The sequence below is a fragment of the Falco peregrinus genome, chromosome 1 (assembly GCF_023634155.1).
Source record: "Falco peregrinus isolate bFalPer1 chromosome 1, bFalPer1.pri, whole genome shotgun sequence".
Lineage (NCBI taxonomy): Eukaryota > Metazoa > Chordata > Aves > Falconiformes > Falconidae > Falco > Falco peregrinus.
Genome location: NC_073721.1, coordinates 12,235,957 through 12,260,613, shown reverse-complemented (window position 1 = coordinate 12,260,613; position 24,657 = coordinate 12,235,957). Strand labels below are relative to the sequence as shown.

The following is a 24,657-nucleotide window of genomic DNA, read 5'->3' as shown; positions in this document are numbered from 1 at the left end:
TACATTACTTCTTGAAAATTATTCTTAGAAGTGTAATTTAGAATCTGTTGTGCTACCTAGGATACAAAAATATGGTTTTGATTTTTTTTAATCATATATTAATTTCAGAGACAATTCAGTCAACTTGTAAATGAGAGCATGTGCCATCTAAAATAACTTTTGTTCACCAACTACACAGTTTCAAATCAGTTTGCAGCCACGTATTTTATCGTACTGTGCAACAGAAATCTAACAGTTATATCGAGGAATACAGTAGAATCAAATTCTTCAAAAAGAGATTGATCTCTTAGTAATTAGGAAAGGTCACAATTCTTTACCTGTTTCTTGCCATACTCTTTCAATGAACTCATACCCAACTGCAATTCTTTTCTGTTCTCATCTGTGCTACTGTACCAGCTCACCTTTTCATTAAACCTAGTGGAAACACTGGCTGCTAGCTGGCAGCCCCCGGCTGTGTAAGGGATTACTCTGGCCTTTGACATATTGCTCTGTATTATTCGCATCTAAACGGGACAGGTCAGGTATGACCAAAGATGGCAGAGTTTTTTACCATCAAATACCTGTAAGAAAAGTTTTAAACCAACCAAACCTAACATAAAACTACAGTCACTAAAAGCATAAAGGGTTACCTTTGGTTTCCAAAGTGGAAAGATCTTCTATGATTAATTCTTTTGGGTTGCTAAATAAAAAAAGTCACACAGTTGCACTCAGACTACATAATGTATAAAAAATCTTACTGCATGATCACTTGCTGAAGAAAATGAAAAGTAACAATAATGACAATAACTATGTCCTTTTACGTTCAAGTTAAATTACAAGGAAAAAAAATCAACACATATAACAGAAAGGGACAAAAAACCCCATATTATTTTCTTCTTTTTAACTGCCTATCATGGTTAAGGGGAAAATACATTTTTTTAAAACTATTAAAATATGAAAGAATTCTTTTAAATTGACATTTCCAATCTGCAAAACTGTTCCTATTTAAGCAGCTGGAACAGATTTCACAACTTTCTTACACTCCACTTACAAAAAAAATATTCTTTTCTTCACAGCATATTTACTTCTATAACCCACTCTTACTCACCAAAATCTATGGGACCGGGTGGATCTGCCCGAGGGTACTGAGGGAGCTGACGGAGGAGCTCGCTAAGCCGTTCTCCATCATTTATCAGCCATCTACCTGGGGAGGTCTCAGCAGGCTGGGGGTCAGCCTGTGTGACACCCAGCTGCAAGAAGGGGTGGAAAGAGGATTCAGGCAACTACAGGCCTTTCAGCCTGGTTATGGAGCAGTTTATTGAGCCCCTCACACAGCATATGCAGGACAACCAGGGGACCCAGCCCAGCCATTGCGGGGTTATGAAAGGCAGGTCAGGTCCTGCCTAAGGAACCCAAACTCCTTCTACGACAAGATGGCCCAGCCAGTGTGTGAGGGAAAGGCAGTGGGTGTTGCCTGCCTGTACCTCAGTAAAGCCTTTGAGACCGTCTCCCACAGCATCTCCTGGAGAAACCGGCTGCCCATGGCTGGGACGGGTGTGCTCTGCGCTGGGCTAAAAGCCGGCTGGCGGCCGAGCCCCAGGAGCGGTGGGGGATGGAGTCACACCCCGCTGGCGCTGGCGGGGGGCACACGGGGTGTCCCCAGGGCTCAGCGCTGGGGCCGGCCATGGTTCATGTCGCCATGGACCATCGGGGCGAGGGACCGAGCGCTGCCCCAGCCAGTGTGCGGGTGGCACCAGCTGGGGGTGTCGATGTGCTGGGGGGCGGGGGGCTCTGCAGGGGGGGCTGGGCAGGCCGGGCCGAGGGGCCGAGGCCACTCGTACGAGGTTCCCCAGGGCTCAGCGCCGGGCCCCGCGCCGGGGTCACCCCAGCCCCGGGCAGCTGCGGGCCTGGGGCAGAGCGGCTGGGAAGGGCCCGGCGGGGAAGGGCCTGGGGGGGCTGGCTGGCGGCCGGCTGGGCAGGAGCCCCCCGCCTGCCCAGGTGGCCCAGGAGGCCAGCGGCACCGGGCTGGTGCCCGAAACAGCGTGGCCAGCAGGCCCGGGGCAGGGACCGTCCCCCTGCGCTCGGCACCGGCGAGGCCGCCCCTGGAACGCTGTGTCCAGCTGTGGCCCCGCACGGCCAGAGGGACGCAGAGGGGCTGGAGCGTGTCCAGAGCCGGGCAGGGGCTGGGGAAGGGGCTGGGGCACCCGTGGGATGGGGGGCGGCTGGGGGGGCTCAGCCTGGAGAGGAGGGGGCTCGGGGGGGCCCTTATCGCTCCCTGCAGCTGCCTGACACGGGCTGTAGCCAGGTGGGTGTTGGTTTCTTCTTGCAAGTAACAAGTGACAGGACAAGGGGAACAGCCTCAGGTGGCACCAGGGGAGGGTTAGATTGGGTGTGAGGGGACGTGTCTTCACCGAAAGGGTGGTCAGGCACTGGAACAGGCTGCCTGAGGAGCTATTTATAAACCATGAAGACATGGTGCTTAGGAACACGGATTAGTGTTGGGCTTGGCAGTGCTAGGTTAACAGTTGGACTTGATCCCAAAGATCTTTTCCAACCTAAATGCTTCAGTGATCCTACGAAATCTTCATCATTTTGATATTCAAGAATCAACTGTAAGTGCTCAAAGACTATCTAGACCACATAACCTATAACGTAAATCCTCTCTCTGCCTTTTGTTAAGGAAGATGCTCAACAAACTTAGCTGCACCAGTTGATAATCATATGGAAGCTACTTTGGCAGAGCCAGGCCATGGCCATGTTTACAAAGTCTGTGGCACAGAAAGAAGAAATCAAAATGACCACTTAACTATTCAACACAGCACTTAATCTTGAAGGCATGGAAATCACACAAGTCTAAAATGATGTGAGAATTTAGGAACAATCATCAGCCTCACAACAGTAGGGTTAATGTATACTTACATTTGCATTGCCAGGAAGACAGCGAAAACAGCATAAAGATCTCTGATTAATAACAAAAGGCTTTACAGAAAGGCACTACAGTTATAGAAGGAATTCAGTTATGGTTTGGATGGACTTGCAAAATATATTCCTTGCAATTCAAAAAAAAAAAAAAAAAGCATAAGCTAACATGACCAGCATAAAAAACCAACCTTGTCACAAAAGGATACTCAAAGGCCCACCTTATACAGAGAATCGATCAGTGTAAATGACTTCAAATGTAAATATCATAGATCAAGGTAAGAACAGTACTGAATAATTATGGTAGAGGAAATGTCTGATTATCATCCGTTCATAACCCAGCTCTAACACTGAAGATCTAGATTAGTACCAGCAAATAATTGCCGTAGAATAATGCTGCATTGCATTAGTGTAGTGTAAAATTAGGGAAATAATGGAAGGATCATCCGTTCTAAGTGCTTGAAAAAAAAAAAAAATATGTACGTATATTTTACAGATATCTCAGTAAGAGTAAAATCCAATTTTAGGACATTTATATTTGCTCACGAATTGACTGGAACTTACACACTGCATTGTGAAACCAGTATTTTTTGTGTTATAAATTTTATTTTAATTTAGACACTACTTCTTGAGAAGAAATTTTTTCTTCCATATTTACTTCGAGTAAACACACTATTAAGAAAAACACCAATTCAATCAGATCATTTTTTGTACTATTGTAGTTTTCTGCATAAGTTAATGCATTATTAATAGATACAAGAGCACATTATGAAATTATATTTACAGTAGCTAATCCACAGTGCTAGGGCACTGCAGAGCTAAAACCCCCAAATTATTGATCTGTTAGGCTGTACAATGAACTAAACCAGATTATCAATCACTTCTGTAAAACATCATTCCTGATTTATATACCTTTTAAATTACTGTAGAAATGTGTCCCAAAGTATAAAGATATCTTCCTGCTATAGTGTGGGTTTGGTGATGGGTTTGAGTTAGTATTTCTGATGACTCCCTAAAGTTGCATTACCCTTTCATTTCATCAACGGAAGGCTGAGTTACCCACCTCCTCTGTTACAAAAGCCAGAGATTACACCACCACCTTGAACACAAATAAGACAGCAAATGGTATGAATGGGGAAGTGTAATATGAAGGCATTACTGGAGTTGTTCAGCAACATCGATGCAGAATGGCAGTGATCACTCATAAGGTGATCTTAGGGTATTTTAGAAGTCAGGATTTGCATCTGCTTTATTTCAGCTACTATCATTTGATCTCACAACATATTTCACTTGGGCTTGTAATATCTCAAGCTTATAGACAATATGCATTCTTATCTCAGGTTAAACCCAAGTATGTTCACTTTCATGAGCATCTGCATATTTTCATGAGCATATCTGTGCAACATAACTCTGAATCTTCCAATATTCTCATGCTGGGAGTCAGATCATTGACCTAGAAGAGCCAGGTTATATTGTTGTCTTACCCATTTTGAGACATTTTATAACCTCTTGTGTTTGTTTCTTAGGTTAGTGCAGTGCACCCATCCTTGCCCCCTGTTTTGTTTGAGAAGTGACTGGCTCTTTAGGTGCTACCAGAAGTACATAATGAAATAATAATCATAATTAATAAGCAAACCACCTTTTTATAGGCATCTTACTTTATGCAAAGTGTTCTAAAAAGAAGTTTGGAGAAAATGTTAAATGATGTAGGAAAGGGAAGTTGTGCCTAAAAGGAGATCCTTAGTCTTTTCTTCCTGTTGCTGATAGCATCAGCATAGAAACATGAGAAAAGAAAGAGTAGTCTATTAACTTCACTTGGTTTTATTGAGTCGCTTATTCACTGCCACCATTCATGATAGAAATGGAATAGATGCATCTCAGTGTAGAGGAATGACTGCATAAAACACCTTACGCAAAACATGTTAATAACACTACAGTCATATTTGCTATGTAAATATTCACTAAACCACAAAGATGAGTAAGATATGAAAATAAATACTATCTAAAAAGGCATTTTAATTACTCTAAAAGTTATTAAAATTCTCTTACAGTTCCATTAAATCAATATAGACAATGTTAGAAAGGAAACAGAATAAAAGGAAACAATAGATTTTCAACTCTGAGGGATGAGTCAATCCTGACTGTTAATCTACCTTTCATGATTATGCTCCTGATTTGGTCTATTGCAAAAGTGTAAGTCTATCAATAAAAGCACTTATGGAATAAAATGTATTTTTGCTTAAAACTAGGCCTGTGCTTTAAATACCTTTCCAACTTTTATTCGATGGCATTCTCTAAAGTTTATAACTCTTTTACTAAGGATCTTTGAAGATGAGACTGCATTGTTGAAGCTGTTTCAAACAGTTTCTAATTCTGTTGTGCCAAGAGAGGTAGAAAAGGTCTTTAAAGAATATGGATAACCTGATGGTGAATCCTAGCACTTCTGTGACTGAATTGTGTTAAATTATCAGGAATCACAGCAGATTACATACTGTATTACTGTAAATTGACTGTCAAGATTGTTAAACTGCTTTGCTTCTCTTTGTGGCCATTAGAAATTTCAATACTTCCAATTAATTCTTTACATTTTTGCCTAAATACTGAATTTAATGTGAAATCAGATACTAAGTGAGAAATTCTCTATATCACAAGCCTATACTACATGGGCAAAGACATCTAAAATACAGACACCTCACAGCTTTTAAGTTATGATGATCTAACCTAAAAAAATGTCCTGCAGCTCATTAATTATAAAACCTGCCTTTGCATAAAGCTGGTAAAATATTATACTGTAGGTCTGGAAAATTAAAAAGCCACAGAGGGAGATTTACTTTAGAATTATATCACACACTTTTTCTAGTAGTAAAATGGCAGAAATAAATGAGGACTAGTGTAGTTTGGACAGGGCAGGAAAAGAAGGACTATCAAAACTAAGACTGAATACTTTTTTACCAACCAGAAGCACAGCATTCTAAGTAAGCAGATAATTAAATATCAGTAAGCAATTTTTTGCCTGAAATATAAATTATCAAGCAGCAGAAAATACATAATTCCAGAATATTTCTGCACAAATGATAAATTAAAATGAGACATTTTAACTAGATATAAGGAAAATCTTTTACCATTAGGACAGTCAAGCATTGGAACAGGTTGCCTAGAGAAGTCACATAGTCCCTGGTTTTTAAAGACTAAGCTGGATAAAGCCCTGAGCAACCTGGTGGCACATGAGCTGACCCTACTTTGAGCATCAGGTTGGACTAGAGACCTTCAGGTCTTCAGATTCCACCCTGAATTATTCAGTGGTTCTGCAACTTCCATTCCAGAAATACTTTTAAAGTAAACAGGAAAACTCACAGGCACACCAACTAATGCTCTAGAGGACGGAAGTTTTAGAGAAGTGGGGAACAGAAATAAGAAAGTACATGAGGGAGATAAATAGGTGGCATAAACCAAAAGGAATATTTTTTTTTTTAATTACCACCTCTTTAATGCTAAAAAGGGAATAAGTATCAAGTAATATTCTCAGATAATAGATTAAGAATTAGAGAAAAAAAGATTTGTATGCTAGTAAATAATATATAATAGCTAGTAAATAATATATTACAGAACAGGAGCCACTTCAAACACATTGCACATGGAGGTTAGTGCATAAAGACAGAGATAGCAAAGAGGAAAAGAATACTCTAAATTATTTTAACAAGTGTGTAGATCCTTGCACTGCAGTGCTCCTCACAAATAACTAAAAGACAGTTGGGACCTTGGAGATAAACACGAGGTCACAAAAAGAACTCTGAAAAAACTGAAGGCTAGCATTTATTATTGAATTCTAAAAGAGGTTTTAGGCTCTAGCTAAAAGAAATAAAATGAGAAGTTCTGAATAATAGATGCAGGTGTTCATATATGGACTTATGAATAATTCAGAAAATTTAACATTACAGACTTTTGGTAAAGGAAAAAAAAAGGTAACATTAACAGCAGACGTAATAGCAATACCAAAATAATCGGGGAACAAGAGATGGCTGCAACAGAGCTGTGCCAAACAATGAAAAATAGAAGGAAAAACACCTAAATGAAGTAAATAGCTAAAAAGCTATTCTTTCAAGAGCAGTGACACAAGAGTAATGACAGTGAGGGTCAGATTCCTTTGAGCAGCAGAAGACCTTGCAAGCAGGTCTATCAGCACAGCTGTGCTACCAACACAAGCATCAATATTTTTTAGAACACTGAGAGCAAAAGAATGAAGGATAAGATGAAGATATCAAAGAGACTGAGCAAGCAATAAAGATGACAAAAGGATAAATTGAACGATTGATGGTACACACCTTGATACTATAAAGAATAAGGAGTACAGAATGGGAAAAACACAGTAATGTTACATCATGGGATGTATTTATGAGAAGATAATTCCAAGACAAGTAAATCATATACTGGTATTTTCATGAATTTTTATTAGTGTACTGAAAGAAGGAATGCAACAAATTCAAATTGAAGCTTTAAATTTATAAAATAATGGGGGAAACTGAGGACTTGGCAGGGGGCAGGGAATGGGCTTCTTAAAAAGTTAACTGTTTCCCCACCACATTCTTCACAGCACCAAAAAGAGGAACAGACTATGTCCCCATTTTTGCTCCACAGGTTAGAGGGTAAACTAGTACCACCAGAATCCAGGACACGGGTTAGACATGCAGTAAGGTATTTGGAACACATTTCAATCCTATATTTACAAGCAAGTTTGTCACACTAAGGGTTACAGCTGCAAACTTAAAGGTGATTCTGCATTTTCTTTGCACAAGGACCGTTAGATCAACACTGCACACGAATAAGCAGACTGAACAGGATGATTAATGAACTGATTCATGGCCTACAGATGCTAAAGAACATAAAGGTATTGAGGCAACGGAACGATAAAAATAGCTGACACATGAATACTACCAAGTACTAAAAGATATAGAAAAAATTAAAAATTACTTGAAAAAGCAAGCCAATGGCATTACACTACTCACCCTTTGAACAGAACACCACCTGCCATAGAAGTTGAATAAAGCAGCACTGATGACAAGGCATGCACCTGAATTGTCTTTCAGATGTCCTCTATCCACATCAATTGCATCACAGTCAATTAAGAAACTTTGACCCAACAGTGAGAAGTAAGATACTGCCCTTCCAGTGTAGTTCTCACAAATCACTAGTTGTATTTGGCAAACCATTCACATGTAAGAGAATTTCCATATTTTTGTTGAGGTTTTCATGAGGTAATTAATCTTACCGGAGCAAAATCATGAGTAGAACATGTATCTTAAAATAAGTAATCTTGGGGAAAAAAAACCCATGAATGGCTATTTAACTTCAAAAAAACGGCATAACTTAAGTACATTCACCTTTTCTCTCCAGTGCACCATTAGGACACTTTTTGGAATAAATTAATTTAAAATGGCTCGATATGTTTTCGTAGGATTTTTATAGCATTCACTCACCTTTTCCCACTGATGGTCAGCCATCTTATTTCAAGACAAGATTTACTACTAAATGGAAGAATGAGATGTTCTGGTACTACCTTACCTTGAAAAAAGACTGCTCATCAGTCAAGAGAAACTTTAAAAGCACACTAGAGAGATTTCCAAGAAAAAACCCAACAAACAAACTGAAATAAAACAACTACTTGTTTTGGTGTTTTTGTCTTCATCATTCATTAAACGAACGGTTAACTGAGGACAATTCCCTGCTTTTGTCTTCAGCGCATTACCCAAAGTACAGAAGTACAAAGAAACCATGCAGCAAAATCAGCAGAAGTCACACTGCTATTCTCACTGAGTCAGGTTATTGACTAGGATTTAATAAACTTTTTTTTTTTATTGTACAAATTCTAACAATACACTACCTAAAACTATTGATAGCTTGACAATTTTAAACGTCTATCCTGTCAGTTCATTGTAATGTATAAAATTTCCAGCGCAGCTGACTATGTCCAGTGCATAGACTCTTACCTTGCAGACTCAAAGAAAAACATGGCATAAAGACCTCTAAACTTTTCTCATCAGAAGTAAATCATCCTTATCCTGAAAACAAATTTAAATTACTTGAATGGGAGTAACAAGCACAGTGTAGAATAAATACAGAAAACAAAGTAGCTGGTATTTTTCATTAATATCCCATGCAAGTGTATATTACAGCGATAAATGCTTATTTTTGTTTTTCTAAAGCTGATTAACTGTATTAACTCTGCCGTATTCATTTTCCAAGCATTCATATTTTATAAACTGGGCAAGTTAGTGTATATTGCAACTCCCATTTTTCAAATGCTGTATCACTTCTGGATACAGGAGGAGACACTACAATTATAAACGAGTAAAACTTCAGTGTCTGCATGTCATGCTCTCCATTAAAGCTAAACAGAGCAGTTGTGATGCTTACAACTGATTTTTATTTACTCCTGTAAACAACACCACATAAACAGAGAAAGTTACATTAATCAGTAAATTTATGAAACTAATATAAAAGGAAAGTCTGCAGGGGTACAGAAAGAAGACAAGAATGAAGTGGGCACAAAAAAGAAAGGGTAGGAAGAACAATGGAAGTTCAAGAGAGCAAAGGAAGATACTCTTAGCTTTGCACAACTACACAAAATTACTTATACATACTAGGTTTTGCAACTATCGTTAAGGGATTTATCTGATTTTCAGTTTTAGATGATTTGGACCCAATCATTGAAAAGGACAAGCTCACTGAATCCAGTCACACACTTGATCTTGATTTCAAGTTCTGTAGATTATATTAGAAATGATAGGAAGTATATTGAAATACCCATTGAATTCTGTGTGTTTGTCAGAATTCTAAATGAGCAAGACAGAAGTAACTGTTATCAAGTTCAAAACTGCAGTTCTCAAAATTTCCAGTCAACTAACGCACTGAAAAGACCCAGAGTTTTTGTAGGCATCAGTTTTAATTATTCTTGGCTTGCACAGACACTTCAGTCTTTACAGGACTGAAGGACTTGGTGCTTATCTCATGCAGACTGGCAAGAAGGCTGCAAGTGTAGCTGGCTACCGCACACGACGGTGGCAAGGCTTAAGCAGGGCAGCATTCAGCACTGCAGTATGAAAATTCTTCAGTTGATTTAATTCCGTGTTCCCTTCATGATATAAAAGCTTGTACTTTTGGAGACTAAGGTCATCATTTCAATGACGAAAACCACAATGTATGGGAAACTGCTAATGGAAGTTATCAATGCTCCTAATTGTAAATACACTGCTTCTCTCTCACATCTGTCTCCTCTACAGACTCCTTGGTCTAATTAATTTTTTCTAATTCCTCTCACTGTTATTTTGAGTGGATTTTATATATTTTTTTCACTGTCAAATAGCGAAGACCCTAAATTGATTCAGTTAATTCTGCTAAGAACTTCAACACTGTCACATTTTATGCTCCTTCATTACCAGATTACTATTCTGTATTTCCATCTTGATTTTACTTTCTATTTGAATGTGAAATGCAAAATTACCAAGAGACCTGAAAGAATAACCACAGAGTAATACTACATTACAATGAAGTTTACTTGCTAATGTAGGTATGGAGTAGTACATAATTAACAGCACAGAAACAGAAAAGGATCATATTAATTCAGATGAGAATTACTGGGTCACTGAGACAATAAATATAACCACAGTGACTAAACTGCATGAACATGATCCAAACGGTGTTTGAAAATTCTGAATCCATACTAAATGAAAATACCTCACGGCGATTAATTTTACCATTCAAAGATGAGAAGTCAGCACTGGTAAACCAAAAAGCTTGTCTCTCATCTGCATGCAACAGTTTGCAATTCTGTGATTATTTAAACTGTTGTTAAGAACTGAGCACACAAGAGTAATACACGCACACTAACACAAACTACTTGCTTTTTTCCCCCCCCTCCTTTTCTGCTGCTCAGGCTGGTTTCCCAGATAACTGCTGGGCTGTCTAGTCAGAAGCAAATACTGATAGATACCCTGGGTAACCGGACAAACAGTATTTTTCAGCACAGACAGGTTAGTTTTGAAATGGGGATAAACTGAAGTTAATGGGGACAGGAAATGAAACAATTTTCAATTATCATAAAAATAACTTTATTAAAAACAATCAGCCCGAGTAGGAATAATATCTCTGCTCTTCTCCACATGCCAATATCCTACAGCATCTGCAAAAGAAAAGAAAAAGAAGTACATGAAAAAATATTTTAGTGCTTTACATAGCGCATTGTCAATTTTTCCACGCTGCTTACCCTTCTCCTCTGCTTCCAGCAATTACTGGCAGGACACTGTCTCTACTCATTCTAGGCATAGAGGACACAGAAAGATTTAGTTCACTGTCAGAAACATCAATTTTTCTATACAACCATAATATACATTACAAGCGCACCACTGTCATGGAACATTTATTGTGATACTTACCTTCTGCTTGCTGAATCCTTGCATCATTTATTGAATGAGACTTGACACCTACATAACACCTCCAAGTAGGAAAGGACAAAGTAACACTGATTCACCATGACTATGTAAATATGGCACATCTTGGGCACTTGGAGCTGCTTCTCCTGTGGCAAGATAACTTCAGTACACAGAAAACAACCTTCTACTGAAAAAAGAACCTCACCCTAGTAGCCTAATAATGGATTCCCAAGCTCTCATGGGTATGTCTGGATTGTACTTACTACTATGAAGCTCTTCCCAGGTCCCCTCTCAACTGGAAATACAATGTCTCCCTGGCACGTCTTCCAGCAGCTGTCTCTACCATCACCTTTGACATGCAGGTCTTGGCTTTTTTTTGTTCACCTAGGCTTGTTTCAGTAGCGTACAATATATACAAATCACCATCTACACATTTTTGCATCTGGTTAAACTGCAACAGAGCCCAAACAAGGCCAAGAGTGAAGTCTCAACAATGCAAGTCACCTAATCGCATTAGCATATCCTTGTGGTGTCATTTGTAACAGTTCCTCACACCCAGCAGAGCATTTAACTAAATACCCCATTCACAATGCAGGTTACAAGACTGACCGGTTGTAAGGCCGTATTTATATAGACAGCTGTCTGTTCCATGTTGGTGCTATCCAGTTACCTGTATTTCATGATAAAAAGTGTTTACCTCAGAGATACACCAGCCACAGAGGAACCTAGGGCACATGCCTAATCCCAGACCAGAATGTACACATTATGTGCATACATACAGACAGAATACAGCAAAGCCCCTCTGTGTGCAGAGGGGATGCTGTGTCCTCAGTTGAAGACCAGCCTCGAAGGATGCATCCTTTCTCCCTGAGGTGACAATACAGCATGAATGTTCTTGTAACCAGCACCATGCAGAAGAGGTTTGTACCTGGCACTAGGAGTTAAATGGAAACTTACCCAGAGGCTTGTATACAATATCCGCTTTTAAGGCTTCACAAATTCTCTCTTCTAATCCACAGAAAAGACTTTGACGTTACCACCTGATCAGCACATAAGGATGCACAGTACACATTCACATTGGAAGTGACAGACTAATGGTTATATGTAGCATTACTGATGACATACACCCACTTTTACAGACTGATAGCCTGCTTAATGCAACCAGCACCTCCTCCCAACCCAGCTCCCAGCAAAACAGAGAAACCTGAACCAATTCTGGGTTTCTAAATGTCAACATGCTGTGCTGTCTGTTGTTGGGTTTTGTTGTTTTTTTTTCCTTTTTACTTTCTTTAAGTTTCAACACAAATGGTTAGTAACTTCAGTTAGAGAAAGCAGAAGAAAGTAAACACCGAGGAAGGTCACCAGAGCAAGTTACATACATTAATATTATCTATTTCATCCACACAGTTCACAGCATTACTAATTTGACAAAGCACTACAGGCAATTAACAGCATACATTAGTTAACCACATGGTAAATCTTAGTCTTGCCTTTTAAAAAGAATGCAAGTTAATCCAACCCAGTTCAGTGCCAATACAGCCAATGCAGTTAATTCACAAAAATGACATACCAAGAAAAGTAAAGATGGTAGCATGGAACCAAGACAGTAGCTAGGTCACAAAATACCTAGGGATAAACCTCTCCCTCCCACGAAAGCAAACCCAAACCATATCCCCCAAACTGTTGACGCTAAGTTGTTGTAAGGCAGCCTGCAACATGTTCACCAGGTGCATGCTGACTTTTGTTTATGAGGTATGTTTTCTTCAGCAGGTACAACCATTGGCAGAGCTTCCTCCAGCCCCTGAGGAACCTCTCCTTCATCCATTACTCTCATAGCACATAGGCTTCAACTGTTTCTATAAAACTCTGTCTTCTGGTGCTCATGTCTCTTTTCTCTAGAAGTGATAAATGACTTCTTCCCAGCTAAAAGAATCCCATGTAAAATGCTGGAGATCTAAAGCCATTTCGTGCCTCAGGATACTATTGTTATTTTGTAGCATACTTAAAAAGGACAGGTATTTCAAAACACAGAAAGAAAGACAAGGTCCCAAGAGCAAAGCCTTTACAAAATTTGAAAAGGTTACATCAGAAGGTGGTAATGAAAAGTTGGGGAAGGATGAAGACCAAAGGGATTCAAGGAGTGATGACATCAATAGTAGTAAACATTACAAGTATCAATTCCTATCAGAATACCCCCCTCTTAGTTCTTCAGGGATTCACTGAAGGAATACAGATGAAATATTTTAAATGCTTACGATTAACAAAGATATATTTATTATACAGGTATGCTTTGATAGTACTGGGGGATGATTGTGATCCGAATCTCTAATAATAGATTTTGTGTAAACAGGCGCATAAAAACAGTCATTGTGCCATATTGACAGAGAAGGCTCTACTGCTTTATACTTTAAAAAAGGAATACAGAGGAAATTGAACTTTCTTTTTTAAACACAGGTACGTTAGAATACATACATTCTTTTCTTTGCTCAAGTAATTGAACATTCATTCTCTCTTCCAGTGAGGACAGAAGCATTACAGGGTTTTATAACAGATAAGAGCTGCTAAACGGTAACTAAGGCTAGGACCATCCATGCAAACACTAGTTATTTATTTTCATTGTCTGTTTGCTGCTACAAGACATTGAGTTTCAGAGGACAGCTCACCAGCTGCACATTTTGTGAGCTGTACAGGAACTAATGAACTTTACCTTTTTATTTCTTTGCAAACAGGAAAAATACTAAATTCTTGCAGTCTTGCTGATACTGCCCATTAGCAACAACAAATTTTATGGTTTGGAAAAATCAAAATGCCTCTGTCACAGTGCATGACACAAGGTCACAGAGTCAATTTAGTTAACTGAATCATGTGTTCTCGGAGTCTTAGGCATACAACTGTCTTATCACAATGAGGAGGCACTATGAATCAGCACAGTGAAAATAAAGCATGCACCATCTTCTCCAATATTAACCACTGCTCGAAGTACAGAAAACCGAGTACACTTCACATTGTAGTCATTGCAAGGTGATATATAGATTTTAAAAGGGTCCCATTCTTGAGCTACTTTATTGGTCTGCTCAATTAAATGTTATTTAATGATTCACCACTTACAAGGTGAATATCATTCATAGTCCATTGGCTTCAGTAAAGCTTCTTCTGATTTTTCCAGAAAAGATAACTAGTTATAAGGAACAATATTGATTTCCTGTGTAAGGCCCAAATATCAGCAAGCTAAAAGTAGCGATTAAATATAGCAACTGCTGTATTATTTTTGCAGTTCACGCATGGGGAGATTCAGGTTATCACATCGTAATTGTTTACACCATTGATACTGGTTTAACTGCTAAGCAGCCTAAGGATGAGGACTATTTCATGTAATGACTGTATTTCCATAAAAACTATAGTGACTTGCCTGTTGCACTTTCTTGGGGCATTTTATTTTCAACTGTATCCATCATAATTACTGTTGCAGAATAAAAAAAGACAAAGATTCTGGATCGTTAGACTAGGTGAATTGCTGAAATATTCATGTTTGTTCATGTATTGTAGCAGATTATTCAATACCCGCTCATCTTCACGTTTCATCCCTGAACACAGCTTAACTCATTCTCCACGTGAGAAACGAGTAAAACTGATGACTCCTTGTCTCTGGCACTGATTCTTTACCCAGAACACTTATTTCCAAAGATCACACTCAGGCTTTTGCATCAACTTGTACATGGCAGTTAAAGCAACGATCTCACTCTGCAGCTGGGACCACATGTACGAGGTCAGTCTCCACAGCTCAGCTTTCAACTGCTACCTGTTGCACCAAAGTAAGTAACCTGATCAGCTATGTTGGCTCTCAGAGGTACTTTTCTTCTTCACCAAATTTGCCATCAGACAAAAATAAACCATTCAGTCCTACGTGTGGTTAACCATTTGGGTCAAAAAATGATAATAAACTGTAGAAACTCATATCCCCATGCTATCAAATGCTAAGAATACATCCATTTTCTCATTGAATAAAAGCTGCTTCTTTCAATCTCTTTTTTTACAAACTCACTGCCTCACATGATTATGACCAACAGCCAGCCTGCTTTCCATTGACATGAAACTGTTAATACAAGTAGATTTCCAGTTTGTAGGAACACAGTGATAACACTTACCTTTGTGTTGGAAATTTAAATAAAATCGCATGCATCATCACTGGTGAGACAGTGGGAAGCATGCAGACGTGCACCAATCCAGACCAGGTGCATTGCACCCCTGCGCGAGCTGTACACTGTTCTCCCATGCACCGCCCTGCTCTATTACAAGGAACCAGGGAGCACAGGCAAGAAGGCAGCGAAATCTGCACCCTCTTGCAAGGAAGAAATTGTTTCTGTATTACACACTACCAAGAGATTCCCCAGAGAGCGGAGGAATCTAAATGCAGAAAGCCTGACAAGAATTACTGTACCTGAGAATCTAAGGCACAAAGAGATTAAAATACATTGCCCAAAGCCTTTCCGGAAGATCACATCAGAGATGGAAATTGAATCTAGCTCTCACAAGTGCGTATTAAACACAAGATTTTTTTTTTTTACTTTTTTTTTCCTTTGAGGTACTAGAAAGCATAAAGCATTTTCTTATCACCAGAAATTTCATAAAGATTGGCCACTCTGATCACAATACTTAAATCTACATTTTTAAGGACATAGTGTCTCTTGAACACATACTTGGCTTTCATTTAATTCAAGAGAAGCTGCACATGCATACATCAGAACTGTACATTAACTGCTACATTTGTAACACTTGAAAACAGGTATGCCACATTAATATGCTTGCATTTATCTCTGCAATTCATACAAGGAAACAGATACTGCAAACCAAAACCGGCAACAATTATAAAGTCTCAGGTATTCATGTTTGGGAAGGCACAATATCGAGTATTGTATGGAACAGAAATAAACCTAATGATATCCAAAAGAGAAGGGGGTGTGAGAACATGAGAGCAGCTAACACAACATTGTGGTAGAGAAACTGAATGCATAACAATGTGTTCTGCGTGTGAGAGCTACGGGTCTGGCGGGAAGCAGATTTCAACAGGTAATGGCAAAGCAATGTACACAGCCTCTGACTACTGACCTCTGGAACTGGCTGCCGCAGGAGATGGTGGGGAAAGACAGTATCAGTGGTTCACAAAAGGATACATAAATTTATGGACAACAGATCCTTAACAGGACAGTGAAAGGACTGCCTGGGTAGGTGTATACACTCCCATGATTCCTGAGAGTCTAGCAAAAAAAATGACTAGGCTCATCTACTTTCCTTGGCAAAGGTACACTAAGCGGGATGTGTAGTTGCTGTACCTTTCATCTGTCTCTTGGGGCACCTCTATAGACAGATGTTCCTATCCACATGAGATTTTAGCCTTATCTACTGTGGAAGGAGTTCAACCTTCCTGGGAATCCAGGCTTGCATGGTTTTCAAGCAAAATTTCTGGAAGACGATGATGGAAATGGAATTCATAGGACAACTCAGCCCACAAATGCAATGAAAACATTGTGTTCTCTGGATCATGTACAAACAAGGCTAAGCTCTGCCGCATCTATATGTTGTTATTTCTTGTAACTGGAAAATACTCTTCCCACTAATCGCAATTTTCTACGGTACAGAAGTAAACTCACGGGAGAGGCTTTGCATGAGTAGCCCTAATTTGATGAGTAAATTGTCACCTGATCTCTCTGCATACAGGGTGGGGGTTTGTACTTTGCTATGTGTGCAGTAATGATTCCATATGTGGCTACATTTCCTAAGAAATTCTTCAAAAAGATTGGGGGAGGGTTTAAGTAGCAAAAGCATTTCACTTTTGCATATTAATCTGGAACTGGCTTTTTTATAGCCCACAGAAAAACACCTCAAGCCTCATTTTAGACTGCTGTCATAATATTTTCAGGCTTGAGACATAAGATTTCATTAATTTCTACACCATCAAGATCTGTTCCAATATTAAGACAATCAGAAAGCTACTGATATGAGACTACTCTGAGCCAATACTTCACGAGTTGGCATTACTTCAAGCCTTAAAGAGATCTGACGGGGGGGAGGGGAAGGAAAAAAAAAGGAAACGAAAATGTTCATAGTTAAAATAATTGACCTTTGCCTCCTGGGTAACACTTTCCTGCTTCCTATGGAAAGACTCACTTTAAGAATCCTATATATATTCTTTATCCTGTCTCCTTTACGTATTTGCTTGTCCTTCAATTCATATGCCTCAAGACTGCTACTTAAAATTTAAATTAAGCAGTGAAACTGGGATACATGTAGAGCCTTTAAAGTAACCATTTCACAGTTGCTCTTGTCCAGCAAGTCTGTGAAAACACTTGCATTGATTCCATCGGTACTTTTAAAAATGCATATAAAGTGCAATGAAACACTAAACTTTTGGTGATATGAGATTTTGGAGACCACTAGGGACAATAGTTCTCTAGGTATGCCACACAAGTCCAAAAAGCAGTAGGAAAAAATCCCTCAACCTGCTGGCTATCTACTTGCTCCTGCAGCCTGCCATGAAGTTAATACTCATTACCATATAGGTTTCATGACAATTTATACCCAACTTGTCAACAAAATCCCTGTATCACTACTTACAATCATTAGGCTATCGCATTTTTATGTTTGTAATCTAAAAAAATTAAGTAAAACTCAACATAGGGAAAAGACACACTAAAAGTAATTTTTTTATGACTTTAACGTGAATTTGCAAGCTGTTTATTACAGTGCTTTCAGTCACGAATAGTGGTTTATGCAAGCTATTTTTATACAAAGGATGCTTGAGTCCACTAATTCTGCTGAAGAAAAGCCTTGGCTTCTCAAGGCAATTACCTATGCTCTCTGCAGATCACCAGCCGAGAGGTGAAGCAGCGCTCTGTTAAGCCTATCATTCCATCAAGCTATGAATGCATTACAGGGCAGCAATTGAGTCAACAGAACATCATCTTTTCCTTTCCAAAATTATAAGAAGCAATTATTCACTCCTGCTTTAGCTTTTTCATAACTTGAAGTTAACTTATTTCACAGAATCACAGATATTTATCCCTTTCCTTCAAAGTATTCCTTTGACTTATCTGTTAAAAGCTAATGAAATGGTTCTCATAAAACCTAGTTACATTTAACATTGTAATCAACACCAACTTCTGAAAAAAAGTATTTCTAATTTAAAATCTACTTTCCTTTACATGAAACCATGCATTAAGTAATTCCTAAAATCTCACATAAAATATTATTCCTCGAATGTCATGATATGGCCATATAATCTTTATATTACATTTCATTAACTACCAACAAAATACCAAAATATCATTACGCAGTTTTAAAGCCCCCTAGCAGTGGACAAGAGAAAAAATAAATCTTCATATAATTTCAAATGTAACCGGAAAATCTAATAGCAGCCCAATCCAAAATCCACTGATGGACGTCATGGGAGCCTTCCCATTAACTTCCATGTGCTTTGGGATAAGGCACCAAGATAAATATGAGCAAGCCAAAGGAAGAGAAATGAAAACTTACCCATGAATTCAATTCCTAAATGGTCTGCTATACACAAGAAAGCATGTACAAGAAAAAAGAAAAAAAAGAGACAGAAATGTTAGAAATAGACTAAAATGTAAATATCACCTTTAACATCACTGGTAGCATTCAATATTTCTGTGGCAGAGCTGCAGAACACAATGCAGGGTTGGGGCCCACTCTGTGGGTACGTGCCCTTCGAACGGCAACCCAAAGATGGGAATTTAGGGCGCTGAGCCATCACAGAAGGGAAGTGTACTTGGGGAAGGACATGAATGCCTTTACTCATTATATTTATATTCAATTGAAGTGCCTCAAGTGAGCTACCTACAGGAATTTCATTTTCTCATTCTCTTGAAACTCCTCTCTTAACATGCTAACTACTATCATTAGTTAGACAAGGTTCTTGCTTTCATTTTCTCTGACAGATCAAACCCTAAAGAGATGAATGGAAGGCTTTTACTGAGTTTTGCAGCTCTCAGTACAGCACAGTGGCCACACTTGCACCCAACGCGATTGCATAACTACTATCACGCAACAGAAAATCTGACTTCAAGAAATAGTAGACATGGTCCCTGCTTAGCCATCTGAGTGATATGATGCAATAATTTCAAGACATTTAGACCTGAGGAAAGAATTTTAACATTTTTAGAATATTGACTGAATTTACCATATGGAGTTCAAAACATTTTGGGACCCTTTTTTCACACGACAGATTAGGATATATGTCTCTAACAGACAGATGTTTTAGTGCAAAATAGATTTAAATTTATACAAAACACTTATTTAAGTTGATAGGAAGTATGTTTAAATACATACGTGATTAAAAAGTAACAAACTCTCCATCCTGCAGGAACAGGGCAACAGAAGAATGTTAACTGACTTTTCAGAGCTGAGTGTGTAGGGAGTAGTATCTTCAAGCCCAAACCAAAACTGTGGAAGGCCAGACGTTCAGAAAGGCTGAAAAATGCAATTCTCTATGCTAGACTTGAAAGATTTTGCTTTTCCATGAGAGGAAATAATTTGCACTATACAGAATAAAGAAGAATTTTATTTTTTTTCCCTGAGGAAAACACAGTATTTCCCTTCAAAATACAAAAAAACCCAAAATGTTTCGTGTTTACCTTCCTTTCAATATACAGTCACATTTCCTTAATACAGAATAGATTAATAAATGATTTTGCCAACGTTTCCAAGATCAGTGTGTGTGGAGAGGAAGGCAGCAGGGAAAGAACAGGAGGACTACAAGAAAGACGGAGCAAGACTGGCGTGTTAGCTCGTGCTTGGAGCTGGGAGGTACTACTGGGAGTGGTGTGAAACAGTCCCATCAAGTAATGTACTGCAACTTTCAAAACTCGACTGAACTATACAAAAAAGTTTAAAGTTTCTGTTGAAAAATGCTGGGAGTGATTTACCTTTTGCAACCTTTCAATCCTTCGAGGAGAAGGTTCATTTAGCATACAAATCTATGTAATAGTTGCTAAATTCCATATTTATCTTCATGCAGAACAACAGTAGGCATGTCAAAAGAACAGAACATAAGAAGAGGCTATGTGGTATAAATATCTTATTAGCAGGGTGTCAGGGCAGGCACATTATGCAAGTCTAGTGACAGCCAATTGAATCTTTCTTTTTGGTATTAAACACATAACTCAAACCCATACACATATGTATCCCACATTACAATCTCCTAATCCGTATTCTTTGATTCATGTACAAGTGTCATGTACAAACATCCCTGGTACATCTGATAGAGGGATGTAGCTTTTATAAGAGCATGAGATCAGAAATATCAAAAGTGCATTCAACATACTATATTCCCAGGGATTTGTAACCTAGGTTTTTTTCTGTAATTTTCTGTACCTGTGAAATCTGCAAATATTATCTGCATGCAATTCACACCTTGCATCCTTCTATAAACCAGATCAAGATGTAGTCAACAACTGCTTACTTTCAAAAAAGGTAACAGAGATCAAAGTGCTGTAATCTGGTCTCCACGGAGCTAACAATATTCACACGTGAAGCAAGATCATGCGATACCATCTTTTCAGGTCTATGTAGAACAGCTGAGAAGACAATCCTCCTTTCCTAACTGGGGTATTTATATTCTCTACACGTTTTGCATTTGCAGCCTGAAATGTCCTCATTCAGTTCACCAGCAGAGTTAGAAACCACTTTCTCAAAAAGTGCATGCAAAACACACCTTTCCTTTAAATAGATGGAAAAAAAACCATTTTAGTTTGTCTTTGAGTGGCTTATATGTGAGAGTCAAGGGTATCTGTAGCCTTCCTGGGAGATGTGTTCAACTGGAGTGGGTGGGAACATGTCAGGCCAGTTATTTAAAGTATCTCATATGCCCGGAAAGCAACTTCAGCAACCAGGGTAATGTATGTTGCTGACAAAGCTGATTTACCCAGATTATAATGAAAGGATGTCTAATGGGATAAACTTTCATAGCAAAACATCCATGCTGCCAATTTATACCATGAAGTATAGTTCAACAAATTCTGCAGACAGAACACAAAATAATAAAAAAAAAAAAAGAAGGAAAAAGGAAAGAAAAAAAGAAGACAAGAACAAAAACATTTCCTCCTAAGAGCCTGAACGTACCCCACATTCTTCCCTTCCTTTCCCCCTTCACTGCAGAAATTCAGCTGCACTCACAGGTTATCAAAACCTTAACTTTGAAACCTGTTTTCCTTAACACAACTATGGCCCCTGCAGGAATGGCGTTCAACAAAGCATTCAGCATGTTGAATGGGGGCACAAGGCACAAGAAACATCAGCAACCATTAACCATTCTCGTTGTTCGGTTCTTAAAGTTTTTATCATTATAAGGTGTTTACTCCACTAGCTACAGGAAAAAAACAACAAACCAACCCAATGAAATACCACAAAAAAACAAACCAACCCAAATCCCGCATCTTTGCATCTGAAAAAAACCAGTTATTAGAAAGGGACTGAAAATAACTGCTTCCAGCGCTCAAGCCCTTTATCTGAGGTGGCCACCGCCAGGAGCCCCCTCCAAGCACCCCCGCTCCTTCAGAAGGTCGAAAGCGGATGCTGGCTCTCCTGGAGCAAAGCCTTCATACTGCAGCATGCAGTTCAGCAGAGCAGTGACGGGACTCCCACACAGATAAAAGGGGTCGGAAACCTCCCAGCTGGAAAGGCAGGGGCAAGAGGAGTCCTCAGGGCTCAAAGGGCTGCTTTCCCCCCCTGCACCCAGCCACGCTGGCGGCAGGGAGAGGAGGGATGCGGAGAAATACATGGAACTGGTTGCGACCGTCATCGGGCTGCCCCTTGGTGACTAAGCATCAGTCCAGCGGTCACTCTCACTTGGACTGCTGTGGAGAAAAGAAACGGTTTTGCAAGCTCCAAGTTTTGGAGGTGGGTTTCCCCGCTCTTAACAACGGCAAGAAACTCTCCCAGCAAGTCCCTGTGAGAGGCAGGCATGGCACTGGGAGCTGCACAGTGGGGGCCACAGCAGGGAAAAGCGAGCTGTGGTGCTGACCTAAGGCTGAATCAAACACAAAAATGTAAAGTATTGACCCCGACATGCCACAGCGTAAGAAAGGACTGTTATATTGCTGTACAGTCGTAACATATAAGTGATGAATTGCCTGCAGAGCACTTCCCTGGACACAGTGAGTGCAATGCCAAGTAATCCACCATCAAGCAGTGCAGTTGCTTTAAGGACTCACTTCAACAAAAATGTATATGTGAACTATTAATGTGCTGAAGCGTGGGCACTGCTCCACAAGATGGGGTCATTAACCAAATAATGCAACTGTATTTTATTTTTGTTATTGTGATTTCTTCTTTCTTTCTGGTATTGTTAGATTCTTAGGAACTAATATATTACTCAGACAGAAAGATTATTCACTTTTATATTTTATTTTATGAATATTTCTGCATTTTGTTGTTGATGTGGGAAAAATACTGTGCCTGATGGTCCTTGCACTATGTGAATTTGTTGCTAGTATTAAAGCCATTTTAATTTATACTTTATGAATACATACACACCTGGGAATACTTAATAACAAGCACAAGAGAAGATAAATTTGCACTCACTAATGGATTAATTTATTAGTGCTTCACAAAGAATATGAAGCCTTGTGCCTAGATTGAGGTTTGCTGGGGCTTTTTGCTTAGTCATATTAACATGGAGATTTTCCCCTAGTTAAAGACAGGTTTCATTGTCCCAGGTACTTTCTGAGCTACACTATGAATAGAAATATAAACTCAACATGTAAATCTCACTGATTTATAGAAGAAAAATCTTGGAAATTAAAATACTCATTGTAGACCACTACAGACATTTTAATCTATTCTAAGGATGAGTTCACTTTGGCAAGAAGGAGACAGCTTTAGAAATCATTACAACTGCAAAGTATTTTCTACTACAAATGAAATATATTGGTTTCAATAAACTCATAAGATTTGTTAAATTGTCCTTGGTAGATTATTGTCTTGAACAGAAAATGCAACACGATGATACGCTGCAAGCTACCTTGGGACAGCTCAAGCACTCTGAACAGATTATCTGGCTGGAAGGAACAGGACAAACTTTAACTCTTAATATTAGACCAATCAAACTTGGTCAGAAATGAAGAAAAATCCTTCCATTCAAAAGGCAGCTAGATTAGGATACTACCCAAAGATTGGAGCTGCTGCTGTCTTATCCATTATGACTTATTATGTCTGACAGCACACAGTTGTCAGCCTATTTGTGTATTTAATGAAGCTAAAATCATAACGGGTTACATATACATATATGAAAGTATACTATTTTTTGAATCCTCAAGTACATTATTTTTTGGTGCCTCATTTTGCATGTGAGTACATAGTTTTGGGACAAGGGATTTCCTCCATTCAGTAGGAAGGGTACACAGCTCCTGTTTTCTCTCTGACGTGTGCAGGAAGTTATCAGACTTGGCAAACTGGCCCAGTGCTCTCAGAGGTTGGCTTGGGGTTTTTTTCAGCGTCAAAAAGAAAAAGCACCAGCATATATTACTGTGTTTTACAAATCTGAGTTATTAGAAAGTGCAAAAATTGACTCTGTTGTTTGTTTTAGAGATATTCTGGTAATTAGTTTTTATAATTAATTTACACAAAACTATTCTTCACACAACAGTTTTTTTTTGGGGTGGAGCAAATTATTGGGATGGTTTAAGAGAAACAGAGACATAAAATCAAGATAATTCAACTACTGAATTTTCAAGGCATCTTCACTGAAAGACATGATAGAAAATTAAAACACATTTAAAAATCGACCAAACTAAATCCTTTAACTTACTTTGACTAGACTAATACCTGGTGCCTCCTTTTACCCTCTCTGACAAAGAGGACTATTAGAATTTTTTCAGATATAAAATCTCCCTGGCAATAGGTAGGCTGTTCACTACACGTTAGCTGGTGTAACAATAAGTATATGGAATATATCAGTAATATGCCCCACCTATATCAAGACACAGTGATGAAAATCAGACATCCTTTACAAGATACTTGGTCAGTTTTCAAAGAAATTATAAATCACAGTTACAGAAATGATAACAACTTAAAAAAAACAAAGAAAGAAGGCCATAAAAATATTTAAAAAATCCACAATCTGATATATTATCAGTACGAACAATGAGAGAAGATTTACATTTTCACTTTGTATAGACAGTGTTAATTTTATTTTAAACCAAATTAAAATCCTCAATCCACAAAAACAAATATTGCAGACAACACCTACAGGTTAATTGCTTTGTACATTTCTTTTTAAAGAAAAAAAAAAAAAAAAAAAGCCAAAGGAGGAAAA

The 24,657-nt window shown here is 38.7% G+C and overlaps 1 protein-coding gene across 4 annotated transcripts in view; it reads right to left on the bottom strand.

Annotated features, from left to right (window-relative positions):
- NRG3 (neuregulin 3) overlaps positions 1 to 24,657 on the bottom strand; it is a 418,813-nt gene that overhangs the window by 55,289 nt on the left and 338,867 nt on the right. For 2 of the 4 annotated variants that reach the window (XR_008744822.1, XR_008744820.1), the window contains exons 2-4: positions 18,855 to 18,881; positions 11,159 to 15,123; positions 10,862 to 11,074 (exon numbers count right to left, since the gene is read on the bottom strand). Coding sequence is in view for 1 of the 4 variants with exons in the window: in XM_055791158.1 (XP_055647133.1) it covers positions 18,855 to 18,881 (27 nt within the window). In the remaining 3 variants the exon portion in view is untranslated. Of the gene's footprint in view, positions 1 to 10,861; positions 11,075 to 11,158; positions 15,124 to 18,854; positions 18,882 to 24,657 lie in introns of those variants that run through there. The other 2 variants (XR_008744821.1, XM_055791158.1) reach the window with 2 other exon arrangements.